Source organism: Corvus kubaryi, unplaced genomic scaffold, assembly GCF_017639235.1.
Source record: "Corvus kubaryi isolate FWS band 111438036 unplaced genomic scaffold, C.kubaryi_AGA036_p1.0 37394, whole genome shotgun sequence".
NCBI classification, from domain to species: Eukaryota; Metazoa; Chordata; class Aves; order Passeriformes; family Corvidae; genus Corvus; species Corvus kubaryi.
The window spans coordinates 2,340,977-2,356,440 of NW_024581133.1; the positions used below are offsets into that span (position 1 = coordinate 2,340,977).

The 15,464-nt window shown below is 40.7% G+C and overlaps 1 protein-coding gene across 2 annotated transcripts in view; it reads right to left on the reverse strand.

The window, feature by feature from the left end:
* The window catches only part of FBN1 (fibrillin 1), a 145,159-nt gene that overhangs the window by 36,950 nt on the left and 92,745 nt on the right, over nucleotides 1-15,464 (reverse strand). For both annotated transcript variants that reach the window (XM_042039062.1, XM_042039063.1), the window contains 7 exons: nucleotides 14,585-14,710; nucleotides 14,364-14,492; nucleotides 13,778-13,903; nucleotides 13,526-13,651; nucleotides 12,638-12,760; nucleotides 8,902-9,027; nucleotides 7,998-8,123 (listed from right to left, as the gene is read on the reverse strand). In XM_042039062.1, the coding sequence (XP_041894996.1) occupies nucleotides 7,998-8,123; nucleotides 8,902-9,027; nucleotides 12,638-12,760; nucleotides 13,526-13,651; nucleotides 13,778-13,903; nucleotides 14,364-14,492; nucleotides 14,585-14,710 (882 nt within the window). The remainder of the gene's footprint in view (nucleotides 1-7,997; nucleotides 8,124-8,901; nucleotides 9,028-12,637; nucleotides 12,761-13,525; nucleotides 13,652-13,777; nucleotides 13,904-14,363; nucleotides 14,493-14,584; nucleotides 14,711-15,464) is intronic.

The window sequence follows — 15,464 nt, forward strand, 5'->3', positions numbered from 1 at the left end:
AAAAAGAAAAAGAAAAAGAAAAAGAAAAAGAAAAAGAAAAAGAAAAAAAAGGAAAGGATCAAAGCAAAGAAGCATGTAGCATATTTCCAACATGCTGCCCCACTACCTCACTACCTGTTTTTCTGACAGGCATATAAAGCAGTGCTGCTGCAGTTCACCCCGAAGCCTACATTCAAGAAGGAAAACAGTACCTCAGAAGACAGCTTTCCCAGTGTGCCCATCCTGCAGAAATGGGCAGAAGCTGCAGAGAGGGACCACACTGGTGGCTCCACATTGCATGGTTTGCTAAGAAGTCTCAGAGGGAACTCTGCTGCCCAGGGACTCCTGGAATGTAGCACTCCCACAGCCCCCACGTATCTGCACAGATGCTGATGAACACCAGCCAGGCACCGCCAGCCAGCTGTCCCCAGGATTATCCCCAGGCAGGGAATGAAGCAGGTTCTGCCTGGCCAGAGGCTGTGTGGAAGGTGGGGGACAGGCTGTACCACTGTATTTAACATGACAGCTGAGGGGCTCATCAGAAATGCAGTTTATTAGGAACTCAGGACACCTAACACAACAGGAAAGAGTCAGCATCCCTGGAGACACCAGGCAGCAAGACATCGAGTCTTCAACATACACGTTCATCCCAGCACATTCTATTTCAGTACTTGCTATTTTCACCTTATTTTCATTTTTGGGCATTCTCTGGCAATGTCAAAATGTATAGGCTGCAAAAACCAAACTGAACTCCATTCTTCCTTCTCACAGAACATTATTAATGCCCCATATAAGTACTTGGAGAACATATAAACTCAAAGGCAAAGTTTTCAGAAATTACTACTGGTAACTAAAACAAAACTGGTAGGAATTTTCTTGCACATCTGGGCTATGGATTTTACAGTACTTTCTGTAACTGAGCTCCCAAACTGTGCTTTACTTCCATGCAGGATGTGATTTATCTAGAGTTCACATCAAACCACGTAAAACTGAAACCCATTTTTTTAGCCCTTCCAGGTGACTTTGATGTTGCTGTAAGCCAGATCATCCCACTCTGTAAAGCAGCTGATGGAAAGGGAAAACAAGCTCACAAACTCTACATGATTCCACGGACAAAAACCCAGCTCGGACCCTTCTCAAGAAGATTATTAAGAAAAGGCATCAGCCATCAAATATGTAGCAACCTTTGGGATTCTCAACCCCAAAATCACAGACTTGAATTTCCCTATGATTTTATCTAAAAACAATTAGCTCTTTGAAGAGGGCAAGGCTGTGGAGCTACTGGGGAAAGTGTCCAGGTATCATCTTAACCACTTCCTTCACAGCACTTCCTTAGGCTTGTCTGTCCACACTTCTCTAGACAAAAGGCTGTGTCCTTTCACTATGCCTGGTACACATATTTTGCCTTTCCACAAAGGCAACACATGACTTCAAGAAGCAGACAACATCTGTCTGTTATCCTAAAATTAAATACTCAAGGCCAGAAAACCCCCAAACCCACTGGTGGGGGGAGGGGGGGGGGGGGGGGCGGGGGGCGGAGTGTTTGGTGAGTTTTGTGCTCTCTTGGGGTTTTTTGTTGTTGAGATTTTGGGCCTTTTTTTGTGTGTTTTGGTTTTTGGGGTTTTTGTTTTGTTTTGTTTGTGTGGGGGGGTTTGTGGTGAGTTGGCTTTTAATTTTTTGGAATTTTTTTAGTCTGTTGAAGTGGAATTTCATCCAATCTTACTTTTCTGCGTCTCTTTCTAAATGAAGCATTGCTTTGACTCAAAGCCCCAGACATGAGCATTCCCATAATCTGAATGCTGACGTGTACATATGCATCTAAATCTGGCAGCTGGAATCTACCATTAATGAATGTTGACTCCACCAACAGGCCTGAAAACATGCAAATGGACACTTACTTTTTAAAACTTAAAAAAGGGTCAGGAGCAAATGATCTCAGGGCAGTTTTGCCTTTAGCATGTGCAGAGACTCACACAAAGATAACATCACCCAAAACAGGAAACTCGCATCTGTCAAAAAATCTTAAGGGTGGCCTGAAGAAAAAGCAACTCATTTTGGCTTGGGGAAAGACTGGAAGGAATTTAGAGAGGTCAGCTACAGTATACACTGACATAAAAAAGCTGAGGCAAACACTCTATATTTTAACCTTTACATGATTTTAAACCCCAAACTGTTAAACCACTGCTCACATTAAGACTCCACTGTGTTTGATTATTTGATGCTTTAAAACATACAATCACAAGTTTCCTTATACCCTGCAGAGCACAACAAAACACCGCAAAAAACCCCCATCACCAGTAGAGAGGTTTCTGCCAAGAATTTTTTTAAACCACCAGCAAACACAAACAGAAACTTGCATGCAACAGCTACACCGCAATGAAGTCATGCTCAGGCTCAAGTTTAAGACAACCCAAGCCAAATTTTCCACTCTCCATAAAGTGACTGTGGACTCCATCCCACCACACAGCGACCCACTGACACATTGTACCTGAGAACCCCCATTAACATCTCCCAGTGGAACAGCAGCACCACAACACTGGGGCACTTGCAGTGGACACTTGTTCCCCCATCAGCTGTTTGACACACACACTAAAAAGCTTAGAATCTTCTTTGGGATGAAAGCTGCAAGTATAAATCCATATCCAAATACGGGTATTTATAATGGGCTCAGCTTTCTCAGGCATCAGCCACTGAAATTCCATTCCACTTGCTTTGAATAAAAAAGCTTTTCAGCTTTTCTCCAGTAAAAAATTTTAATAGATTTCAATGCTTTTTTGCCTGGGTAAAGATCAAATAGGGAATGCAAAATGTATTCTCTAATACATCTACCTTTAAAGGGACATTGCAGGGCTTATTTCCATGATGCATGGAAAGGTTTTCAGATACTTAAAGCTGATTGAAGCATATAAAACATCATCATTGGCTTCATCCCAGATTTTACTTCTTTTCACCTGCATTTCACTCAGATGTTGTTTTGCTATAATCCCTATTCTTTCCTTTCACTGCACAGCTGAGTTATAAGCCTACATTTATTGCACTGCAATTATTTCCAAGGCAAAAGAGATCTTAGACCAAACATGGTCCTGTGTAAACTGAAATCAATGGAATTTATGCCTGCTTATACTGGAGCTTAATATGGATTTATGTTGCCATAAGAATTGAATTATGGCTTGACAGAATGAAACAGAAAGGAGAAGTTGAGCTCTGTAGGGGAAAAATTGACTCAATATCTTTAATAAAAGCACAAGTCCAGCCTGTTCTGTCTGCATGGCAGTACAAACAGTACTACACTCTTCAAATACTCCAGCTATTTTCGTTTAATTGTCTGAAGACAAAGGCATTACTCGGTCTGAGTAAAGGCATCATGACCCAGAGAGCACCCACGAGGACACTACTCCAGGCAGGGTTTCACACAATGATGGCCTATTCCCACTGACTTCATGGGGATTTTCACTGAAGAGTAAAGGAGCGAGTCACTGATTTATATCAACCTTCTCCTTCTGCCTCCAGTATGAGTCCGTGACAAGCCAAGGAAAATAAAGACATTCCAGCCAGAGACTGACACTGCATCCTCAGCCGGTCCCACTGTGCCCCAGTGCTGCTGCACACATGTTCTCAGCTTTGCAATTGCACAACTCCCATCAATACTAAGGGAGTTGTCTGCCTACAACAGATGAGAATACGCATGATAAATAATATGCAGGTCTGACATCATAATAATCCCAAGCACTCTGGGGAAAAAAACCTGTCAGTCACCCTATTTTGTTGGCTCCTTCAGTTCTCTTCTTTGGACAAATATTTTTTCTCTCAAGCCTTTGGCAATTAATAAAGCATCTCTCCCATTAATCACAGTGGCACAAATTTTTAGGGCTCTCAGTGTGTGTGCAGCAAAAATACACATCATCTGTACCTGCCACCCTTTGCACTATGCTTGCAAAATGTGGCCACCAAAGGAAAGAAACTGCTAGCCAATATCTGCACAACACATTCTTACCCAGTCTGGAAGTGGATCATCAAAGCTGGCTGGAGAGGAGCATGGGAGTAAATCACTGTTTCCTCACCTGTACTCTAGAAACATCCCTTTGCATTTGAACAGAACAGGAGTGCACATTAACTGAAAAAAATTCACATGTTCATCACTGGGCATGAAATCCTCTAGGTACTCTGTGAATTGTTTTCTGTTAATTTTCACTGGGTTTCAGTGGCCTATAAGGATCCTTAGCATACGGTAAATTTAATTCAGACTCCACCTATAAATCAGTACTGTTTGTCAGGAATTATGCAAATCCCTTAAGCATTTTCTGACTTTTACATTTTTTTGGCAGTCTCTGCATATCTGTGCATTTTATCGCACTGACGTTGCACTGGTATTTCGAGCCTGGGTCCAGTTCCCCAAGGGCCAGTCGTCTGGTGGAAGTCACAAGGCATTTCCTCCTCCTGGGTTGCTGCCCATGTAATCAGGTAGGAAAAACGAAGGCTTTTCAGAGGGAAAAGACTGAATTTCAACTTGGTGCTCATACAAGTAGAAAAATACATGGAAAAATTCCCCTCTTCGGATCTTCCTAGATGTAAAATTGTTTTCTCTTTTGGAATCACTCTTAGATTTTATTCAGTATACTGTACTCTTGGAGTGTCACATGGGACAGTTCAGCTCTTGCCTGCTGTCCCTCCTTACATCCTTACATCATAGCACACTGGGGCACAGCATGTTACTGCTGGACAGATGCCTACTGCCAGTACACTCCTCCTGTAATACGCCCCTTTGGTGGGCAGCATCTCAACATCATTATCTTCTGGTATTTGGCCTGACAAAGCCAGCTCCCAGATTCATGAGGGCAAACATCTCTTTCTCTGGTACCAGAACTCTTTTGTGTCATCAAGCCTGAAACACAATGTATTATTAATGGCCAGAAGCCATTAATAACGGCAAGGAGAGCACATTATACAAGTCACAAAATACTATGGCTCTATTTCTGAGGGCAAAGGACAGGCTCACCTCTTCCTTTCCCTGTATCAGACGTCTGACCTCTCTAGAACCAAGTTCCTGCCAGCCATGCAGGCATGCAGAGTGCACTCACTTGCCCCCATGTCCACTAACGCCATCATTGCTGGATGATGTTCAACACCAAACTCCCCAAGCTCCCAGCCCACACCGAGGCTGCAGCTGAATACCTTCCACTAGCCTTTCTCCACATGGCAACAGCATGGCCCTTGCAGAGTCAGACCTGGTCTCAGCCTTCCAGCTCCCTCCAGCTCCCTGTGCAGAAATCCAGCTGGCTTGTAACGCATTTATTTTTGATCTGTTGGCCATGTGGGGCAATTACTGCCCAAGTTCACCTCTTTCAATGTGATTCTGTGAAGAGCACCCTAAGCTTGTGCAAGCCCCCCTCCACCAGGAACCACCACAGGGGCTGTGCACACAGCCATAATGGCAAGGATGGATGGGAGAGAGTTAGAGAAGAATTTGTTTCTCTGTGAAAATATCAGAGCAAGTTCAAGGCTCTACATCAACAGTGAAATACTGCAGATTTACAGGCAGTAATCCAGAGTGGTGATGAATCACAAAATACAAACACAAGTGCCAAACCAGGATTTCATTTCTGCACAAGTACACGTATACTTTATTGACAGAAAAACTACAGACAAGGTGTTTGTCATAAAGCTGGGCGATGTGGAACTGGGGTAGGGGAAAACACAGCAATCTTCTCTCTACTGGCTGCGTACCATTGCCTGCTTAGGAAAGTCCAAAATGAACTGCTCTAAGCCAGTATTATCACAGTTTGCCTTGTGAATGGAAATTAAACCACTCACAGCACTTCATGTTGGAAACCTGCATCTACAGCCTGTGTTTTTGCACAGTATTGTAAAAATTGTATTTTTGTTACTGAACTCTGTCCACATTCTTACTGAGAACCAAGGAGAGGGGAGAATTAGGGGAACTAACATCTGTGTGGGATGGGAATGTAAGTCAGTGGGTGGATTCTGAATACGGTTAAATGATTGGGGGGAAAAAAACAAGTTTATTTGTTAGAATGGAAACAGTCAGTAATGACAAGGGAGCTGAAATATTTGGACAAAACTGGAATGGAACCCAAAGGACATGATTTAATTGTTCTCAAGAAAAAGAGGATCTCCCATTCAAAGTGCTGCACACGTTTTTGTAATTTTTTTTTCCACGGGAATTCCTAAAAACTGTGGATGCTTTTTGATCTGTCTCTAAGACAAGAATTGAATTCTGGGGTCAAGGTGCTGTTAGCAAGGTCCTTCCAGAAGAAGTATTGACTCTCATGGTCTGCAGCACCTGAGCCTGGGAACTTCAACTCTGCTCAAACACCGTGCAAGCAAGAAATGGGGAATTCAGTGTTCTCCAGCAGTAAATCAGACATTTTAAAAACCAAAAGGTGAGAACCTGCACAATGTAGTCACCATGGGATCTCTATCCACACAGTTTTTTCATTATGAAACCAACCTACAAATTTCCTGCTCTGCTTCCTCTTCTCTTATTGAAATCAAAAATTTTCATTATTTGAGTACAGTCCCATCTCAGCTGTATCAGCATAACTGATACTTCACCATTTTGTCTTAGACCACTGGGCTCTTTCAAATTACTGAAATGATTACCCTCATAATACCTGTTGTAATTAAGGTATTCTGGTGTTTTTCCTGGTGAGTGCCACCCTCTCTGAAATACTGGCATGCAAACAAAAGCAGCAGGAAAGGTAAAAATGTGTAAGGAGGTGGGAAGAGCCCTCATGACAGACAGTGTCCATCCACAGGTCAGGGCTTGGCTGGGACCAGGAGAGAGGGATTTCCTGGCCTCTCCTTTAATCAAAAAACACTGCTTGGGACATTTGCCACTACTTTGAATCACGTGATGCCAAAATGGTGGCTATTTCCAGGCACTTCTCCAGAAGCCATAGCTCAGATTCCTCCCCTGCCTCCATGACCTTTCTCTGTCTTTTGCCTTCAACTCATTGCTTCATCTTCCCTGCCTACTCCTCAGGCTGGGACTGATAGCTGCACCATGTGTAACTGATCAGCGTGAGGGTTTTCAGGTCTAGAGTGCTGAAGATCTTCACATAATTTAGCACAGAAACAAAGAACACTGAAATGTTGGTCTACAGGGTACAATTGGGGATTTCTTGGATTTAGATCAGTTCATATGTAAGTCAAAGGCAGCTGTTACTAATGCACAATTATTCATCCATAGTCCAATATGCAAAATACAACTCCAGCTCTCAGATTTTTCTGCAAGATCTCTAAAAAACCAGCTTCATATATTTGGGGCACTTAAAAAAATACATTATTAAATCTCTATAATAAAAGCAGACTAAGAATAAAAGTGTGTCTCAAAGACATTGCCAGAAATGTGTTTACCCTAAGTCTACATTAAAAATTATATTAAACATATGTTTGCATTCATATTTGGGCAAAGCCTAAGACTCTCAACACCTTGGCTTGAGACATGAGCACTTGGATTATTAATATCATGCCCTCAGAGCCTGTATATTTGAATCTCATTTCTGTTTGCTGGCAATACACGAAATAAAGCAAATTCTGATTTTGCTGATAGAATGTAGTTGTGTAACTGTATTGTTGACACTTGAAAATATATTTTAGCACACATTTCAAGCCATCTGTGTCTGCCAAATAACACTTTGAAGAGATACCTGTTACGTGCTTGCATAGTATACAATCAACTAATCCAAATGCACTCAGATCCTCAGGAGGTTGTCAAGTTATGGATAATGGCATTTGGTGTTCTCTTAGATGAACAACTGTGCAGTAATACACCCAGTTTTGATCCCAATCTTTGCTCCACTCATTTCAGCAGAAGCAGCATCAGGCTGAATGCTATAGCACTGAAATTCAGCAGAACACGAGCTCAACAACTTTGGATAAGAGGTAGAATAAGAGCAGAATAAGTGAAAAATAGCACAGTGAGAGGAGGTTCTAAACACCAGAAAAGCAGACTCATGAGTTTAACTAAAAATTAGTAATTACACTTTAAAACTTACCTGTGCAACCAGTTGTGCCTTTCTTGCCTGAATATCCCATATCACAGTGACAGATAAATGAGCCTTTTGTATTCTCACAGGTTCCACTCAGACAGATGTTTGGATGCAGATCACACTCATTAACATCTAAAAAACCCCATGAATTAAGATTTATTAAATACAATTCTTAGAAAGTAACTAGAAAAATCTCTTTAGATATGAATTTTGATACAAAAAAAGTCTACATATGTGAAGAAAAAACTGCTCATGGTAGTTATTCCTTACCTAGCATACATTTTGAGATCTGGGGTAACAGTGCTATATTACTATATCTGCATTAACATACCTTAATGCCAGCTTTTCTTAAAAAATAGACACTAAGGTGCAGTTCATTACCCAAAGAATGACTATGATTATTGATAATTTCTACATGTATGCATATGTGTGTGTACACATTTAGAAATGCACGCATGCCTTGTCTAGTTTTGTCAGACATTTCTCCCCAGAGAGAAATGACACTCTCAAGACTTTACATTAAAATGTGAAAATGTGGGTTTGGAGATATGCTGTTTCAGGCCTCTGCTCTACCAAGGTACAACACTTCCACACAGTTTTGTCCTACAGATAAGTTTAAATCAGCACTAGGGATTTATCTCCCCAGAAATTTTCCATAGCATCATCCACTTCCTTTCTGCAGGCATTCTTTTATCTGAGCTGCATAAAAACCTCACTGGAAGAGAACCCAAAGATGCAATGCTATAGATGATCATGTTTGCCCCCCAATCTACAGGGATATACAGAGACTGCATTCCCATTTGTGCAGTAGGGCTGGTTCTATAAGGTCAGGTGACCAAAATTAGGATATAAGAGCAATAATCTTTAAATATCATTGTCTGTCTATTTGGAAAGAGTGCCTTTCACTTACCTATGCAAGTCTTCATGTCTTCAGATGCCATGAATCCATCATAGCAAAGACACCTGTATTCTCCTGGGATGTTTGTACACTGGCCTCCGTCACAGATGTTAGGATTGTCTTCACATTCATCAATATCTACAGGGGAAAATCAGGTTTAAAATATGTTACCTTTATGCAATGCAGTGAACCATCATCATGGCAAGTAAGCATTTTAATGCTCTGATAAACATGGTGAAGATTGAATCCTTGCAAATAACTGAGCAGTACATTGCAAAATCGTCCTGATGAGTAAACTCCTTGTCTCTGGCTACAGTCAGTGGCAAAACATTCCCGTCTGACTCAAGTGGGAACAGGAACCAACTTTTCCTTCAGAGAAAAGAACCCCAACGGAACCTTTGTCACACCACAAGGCCACATATAATTGGGGATTCTTGGATACAATCCATCATTGTTGAAATCAATGGAAGCTCTGAAGTCAAATTCAGTGAAAAAAATATCAAACTTGACAGAGCTTAAAAAAGCCATCATACATGCAAAATACCTCTACAGATGATCTCAAGGGTGGTGACAAACTGGAAACAGCTCAGCTCATGATGGGAATAATTACAATACACACATTTATTCCACTAGGAGATTTTTATGGTCTTTTTTAGCATTTCAGCTGACTGGCCAGCCATATAGTTACATCCTCTAGGATGAAAAGCTGTTTTCTCAATTGATAAAATTGCCATCACTGATTAGAGCCAAGCTCCAGAAGCAGATACTTTATTATATTAAGGCAACCATGCTAAATTCTGGAGTCTTTCAGAGCCCCTGGGATTATGTTAGTGTTCCTTGTAAAAATCCCTAAAATCTTCCTGTGTCAGCACCAACACAGACCAGCAAGAGCAAAAATCAGAAACTCTGCCTAGTGATACCATGGGAAAAAAATCAGCACAAAAAGGACAAGATTCAGGAATCCTCTCCAAGAGAAAGGTTGTAACTCATTATCAGAGCAGCCTATTGTGGATTGCAGTAATTATGCAGCTGCAAAAAATGAACTCACATTAATTTAAAATATTATGTTCATTATTCTGCTGTATTTCTAGCAGCTAGTGCTTGTGTGGATACACAACTTCTGCAAGCAAGAAGACTGACCAGTCCCTGTTTATCTTAACAAGCAAATAATGTTGGCATGGACATTAGCCTGAAAATGTTAATTTGGAATGGAATTTGAATTAACATGCAAAATTAAGCTCTAGAAATGGGAATAAAAATGACAGAAATAAAGAACTTTATTTACAAACCTGTCACTGTACCGATTTCACAGTTGGGGGAAAATCAGCTGACAAAGAACCTGTTGTTTCTCCTAATTGAGCTGATTATTTATGCATAACCTCACCAATTCAAACCTGACCTACTACTGAACTGCACAGCATTCTTACCAGCTCAATTATCAGAAAATATATTCTGTGATGGCTTCCAGCTTTGTGTGATGCTAAAGATAAAAGACACATTCACACAGAGAGAAAACTGAAAATGTAAAATAGGTGTTTCACAACTCCAGGTCACAGTCCTATTATATCTTGTACCATGCACAAACACCTAACAGTGTAAAACCAGGTATCTAGTACAACGAAAAGGAAATGTCATTAATTTTTTTAAATTCTTATTGGTTAGGGCAGAGGCAAAACTTTAGCATGTGGATTTTGAATATTCAACAGATTACTACATATGTAAATAACATCTTTCCAAGGGAAGAAAGCAGCGTCTTCAAGACTAATAGGGTAGTGAAGGTGACTCCACAAATCTCTGGATATTTTCTTAGATTTGACTTGATATCCAAAGATGTGTGGTGTTTCTGCTATTTAAACCTTTTTATGTGTGGCTATTGCACTCAAGTCCTTATTAGAGGAGAGTATGAAAATGAATAGCTAATAGTTATTACAGCTGGCCTGTGAAGGAAATTCTATTTTTCAAGTCAAAGCTGGATATAGAGATGCAGAAATTCTCAACTAAGGTAACATCTGACAACAAACTTCTATGGACATGTTTAGGGTCAAGCTAATGTGTGAACAAACCACAGAGAATCCGTCTCCTCCCCACAGCAAAGGCAGACACTTCTGTTTTGACTCTGAGAATGGAAAGGTGAGAGTTTCCTATTCCAAAGATTTCAGTTTAATATGCAGGAAGGTGCTCTAAATGATCAGTTCTGGTTCTGGGTTTAGAGATGTGTTTGGGTGGCTAAGGACAAGGGGGAGTAAAGCACAGAACTGCTTCTAGCCATGGGACTTGAGATCCCAAAGACTGTCCAAGTGCACACTTGGGTCATTTGGTCCCCAGTCAAGTCAAGAAGATGAAAACAAAACAGTGGCTCAGAGACCCTGCTCCCCCCCTGCTCCCTTCCCTCTCATGTCACTCTAAACCTCTCACTGGGTTTAGATTCTGGCTGAGGCACAATTTCAATCAACTGGCTTTATTTTTGCACTGAAAAAGTGCCCTGAACACCAATGTTTGGGCAAGGTTTTGAAAAAGCTTGCCTTTTCTAGAAACTTGAGCTAAAGCAAATTACTTCTAATCTAAATATTTTAGGTTTTCGGGGTCAATCAAATCTGCACTTTTTCTAGTTGAATTCTTTCTTTGAATGAGGGTCTGATACTTGCTGAAGGCCGGCTACTTTACATCTTTCTGACAGAGCAAGCTACAATGTGGGGGAAAACTACATTTTACTGTGCTTTAGGGCTCTTTTCTCTTCTGGAATGGTAGTGAGTGGCCTCAGGGTAATTGAGACCCTAGTTTGAGGTCTATAAATATTTACAAATTCTAAATGTGAGCACTCTGTTAATTCAGTATAGAAAACTCTCCATTTGTTCAACTGAAAAGGCAATTCTATTCCAAGGGATTAACCCTGTTACAATTCTCATGCTCCTCAAGGAGCTCTTGGATGGAATTGGCAAACAGCTGGCAAATATTCACATGCCTCATCAGGCCAGTGGCTGTGAAGCAAAAAGTAAGAGAAAAGTAGGGTAGAATTATCTTTCCAGTAACCTATGTGGAAATCACCAACTGCAATTCACTTCCTGCGATTATGACTCCCAGACTCCCAAAGGAGAACACCCGGCCACAAGAGAGCTCTGAAAATTTTCTCACAAACCCTTTTAAGAGTGCAAAAGACCTGTTTCCTAAGAAAGATTTGTACTGTTCAGATTTCAATTTCTCTGCAAGTCTTTCAGCTCTGAAGTAATGCAGCATACTTGCATTTGACTAAACAAAGAATTAAAAATAGGAATTTTCTTGCTTGCTTAAGAGCAGATACCACACAACCACAGAACAGAGCAATCAGCTTCTTTTCTAGCACCTCTGTCTATCCTCTCCAACATAACCATACAATACACATGCACAGCATTTTGGCTTCTGTTCATGGTAATTTTTTTAATGGTGTTCAACGTGTTTTGGATTTGGATCTAATATAATACCTTAAGGGGGAAAATTCAACTTGTACTGAAAAAATTACAGGTTTTTTGTTATTAAAATCAGAATCAGCTTGTACACTTTCTGAAATTACGAAGAATCAATTCCCTTCAAAGCACTTCTTTCTGCAGTTGCCCAATTTGGAGATACTTACTTCAGAAAAAGAACTTCATTTTCCATTTATTTTCTTTTTGTAACAGTGTATTTGTTACAATAGCTTTAATCTTAAAAAGGTCCATTTTTAAACTATTGAAATAAACCCTTCAAGCAGAAAAGTTCCCGAACTCTCCCTTACCAGTGCATGTCCTGTGGTCTGGCATGAGTGCAAAGCCTTGTTTACAGCTACATTCATAGCTGCCCTCTGAGTTTGTGCAGAAGTTCTCACAGCCACCATTCATTATACTGCACTCATCAATATCTAAAAAGGAGAAAATTACAGTTAAAACCGACAATACCTTTTACTTTAAAGCACATTTCAAGGACATACTTTGAGTCAGCTTTCCAGTACAGCATCAATCCAGAACCTACACTTGGCATCTGCACACTAACATTCAAGTGTTTGCAAAGGTAGGCACTGGGATGGACGTCAGGCAAACCAGGGATGGAAAGAGATGGTACCTGACTGCATATACAAATACTTCTGTGCTTCTCCTTCCACATATAGAAATAGCACTGTTGAGTTACCACAGTATCATTAGGACAACAAAGTTTTTTTAAGGATCAAGGTAAAAAACTACTTGGCAGAATTAAAGCCACTGGATTTTTCATGTATTTCCATGGCACAGTAGAAGGAATGTATGCAATTGAACCACATGATTCTATTTCATGGTCCAGCAGGAATGATGATTTTTAATTAAATATGTAACTAATCTAACAAGTTACTCCCTCTTAATCATCAAAGTCTGAAGTCTTGGGGCATTTAAAATAGTACATGATTTTATGCATCATGATTGATTTACTAGAGAAAATAATCTGTTACTCAGCTAAGTGCAGTACTATAACTTCACTCATTTCTCTCAAAAATGGATGTGCACGTTTTGGAGGTTTTGCATACTGTTTTGACAAACTGTAATAGATTTTTTGAATCATGGTTAAAAATGACTATATAACTACCAGACTGAAACAATTACATGTGTTTTATCTTCCCTGTTTGCTAGAGCTCCAGTGCAGATTTTGTCCTTACCGACACAGTATAGCTTGTCTTGTGTGGACTGATAGCCAGGGTTGCAAGCACACTGATACTTTCCAATCAGGTTGACACAACGGCCATTTCGGCACAGGTTGGTGCTCAGCTCACATTCATTAATGTCTGTTGCAGAGGAAAAAGAGGAACACATTTCAGACCAAAATGATACTACAGCAAACGCTGTAAATGCACAACACAAGAGTGGTACAAAATGCTGTGCACAATCTTGATTTTGCCTGCATATCTCACCTACACATGCAGAGATATTTGGTGATATCTGGTGGCCTGGAGGACAATCACACCGAAAACTTCCCTCTGTGTTGATGCAGGTGCCACCTCGGCAGAGAAGGGGGTTGCGCTGACACTCGTCGATGTCTGTGGGGAGAAGGGGAGGCACATCATGGCAGGGCCAGCACATCCCTCACCACAGCCCATCACAGCACCATCTGCCTTGGTCAATCAACCCTGCAGCCTGTCCTAGAGCCAGCCATCCCTTGCACCACAGTGCAGTTAGAAAAAGAAAATTAATTCAAGAAGGCTTCTTCTAAATCTTAATTTACCTTAAGTTCAAGGTTCAGGGTGGTGTCCCACTTAGCAAAAAGGGGATTGTGGGGATAAACTTAACATCCCAAAATCCTGTCCCTTGCTTATATATGCTTTGGCAACCTGCGGAAGCAGCAAATTCACGTTTAAATTCAGCTTTAATAAGGCTCTCAAAATGAGAGAGGCCTAAACTCAGGCACAATCAAACCTTCAAAAACCCCCCAAATAAATCATGCCTAGCATACTAGCACATAGCATACTATGGCACATCTAAGGTCTATAAAAAACATACCCATGCAGTTTTTCATCATCATAAATCCACTTTCATAGCCTTCAAAACATTCACACTCAAAGTCTCCAGGAGTGTTGACACAGATGCCTTGGCCACAAAGGTCAGGAGAGATGCGGCATTCATCAATATCTGTAACACAAAACACATTCACAGGATTTTCAAGGGAGTTCAGTTTGTCCTTTTCAATTCAAAACCATGAGAGAGACATCCAGGAAGTTTACCTGTGCAGTTCCTCTCTTCAGAATCAAGGGCAAATCCACTGTCACATCTACACTTAAAACTGCCAATGGTATTTCTGCATTTTCCATGGGTACAAAGGCTGGGGAACATTTTGCATTCATTGATGTCTGAAAATGAGATCGTATGGACATATGATGTTATCATTTCATACAAAAACAGTGCACAAAAGAGCAATCCTGACATCAGAGCTCATCTTTTTTCATGACAGTGAGCCCTCCTTTTGGGAAAATTAGTCCACACTACATAAACTGATACTGACTTCCCCCTACCTAACAGTGTAGGCACTCTGTGCTGGAATTGCCAAGAACACTTTCTTTCACAAAGTTAGTATTAGTCTCCCCTTTGTCCTGCAGGATGTGATTTGCAGCTCAGTAAGATTTCAGTGGACAGAGGATCAAGGCAAAGACAGCTTCGAAAAGAATCACTCTGTCTTCTGATTTCTGAGAAAAATGTGACTTCCATGAGTCACAGAAAACATAATGAGCATAAATAAAAGCACATGCCACTTTTTTTATGGATAATAATGGCTTAGTAACTGTTTATAAAACCAAGGCTGAAACTAACAACAGCAACAGTCATTCATATCTGTTTTCCCCTCATTTCAGACTTCATAATGTTTAGTTTTTGGGTAGCTTTTGACATTGTCCAGCTTAACCCCACCGGTAACCCTGGAAAGACAGCTTTCAACACATGGTGCTAGGGCGTCACTGTGTGATTCCCACTTAATGCTGGAAGTTTACCAACAAGAGTCATAACATGACTTGGTTTACAGTAAATAAAATTCTCTGATTTGAGCCATCATCCTGGAAGCTATTTCCTCTGCTTCTCCAAGTAGCTTCACAAGAAATTCCCAAAATTATT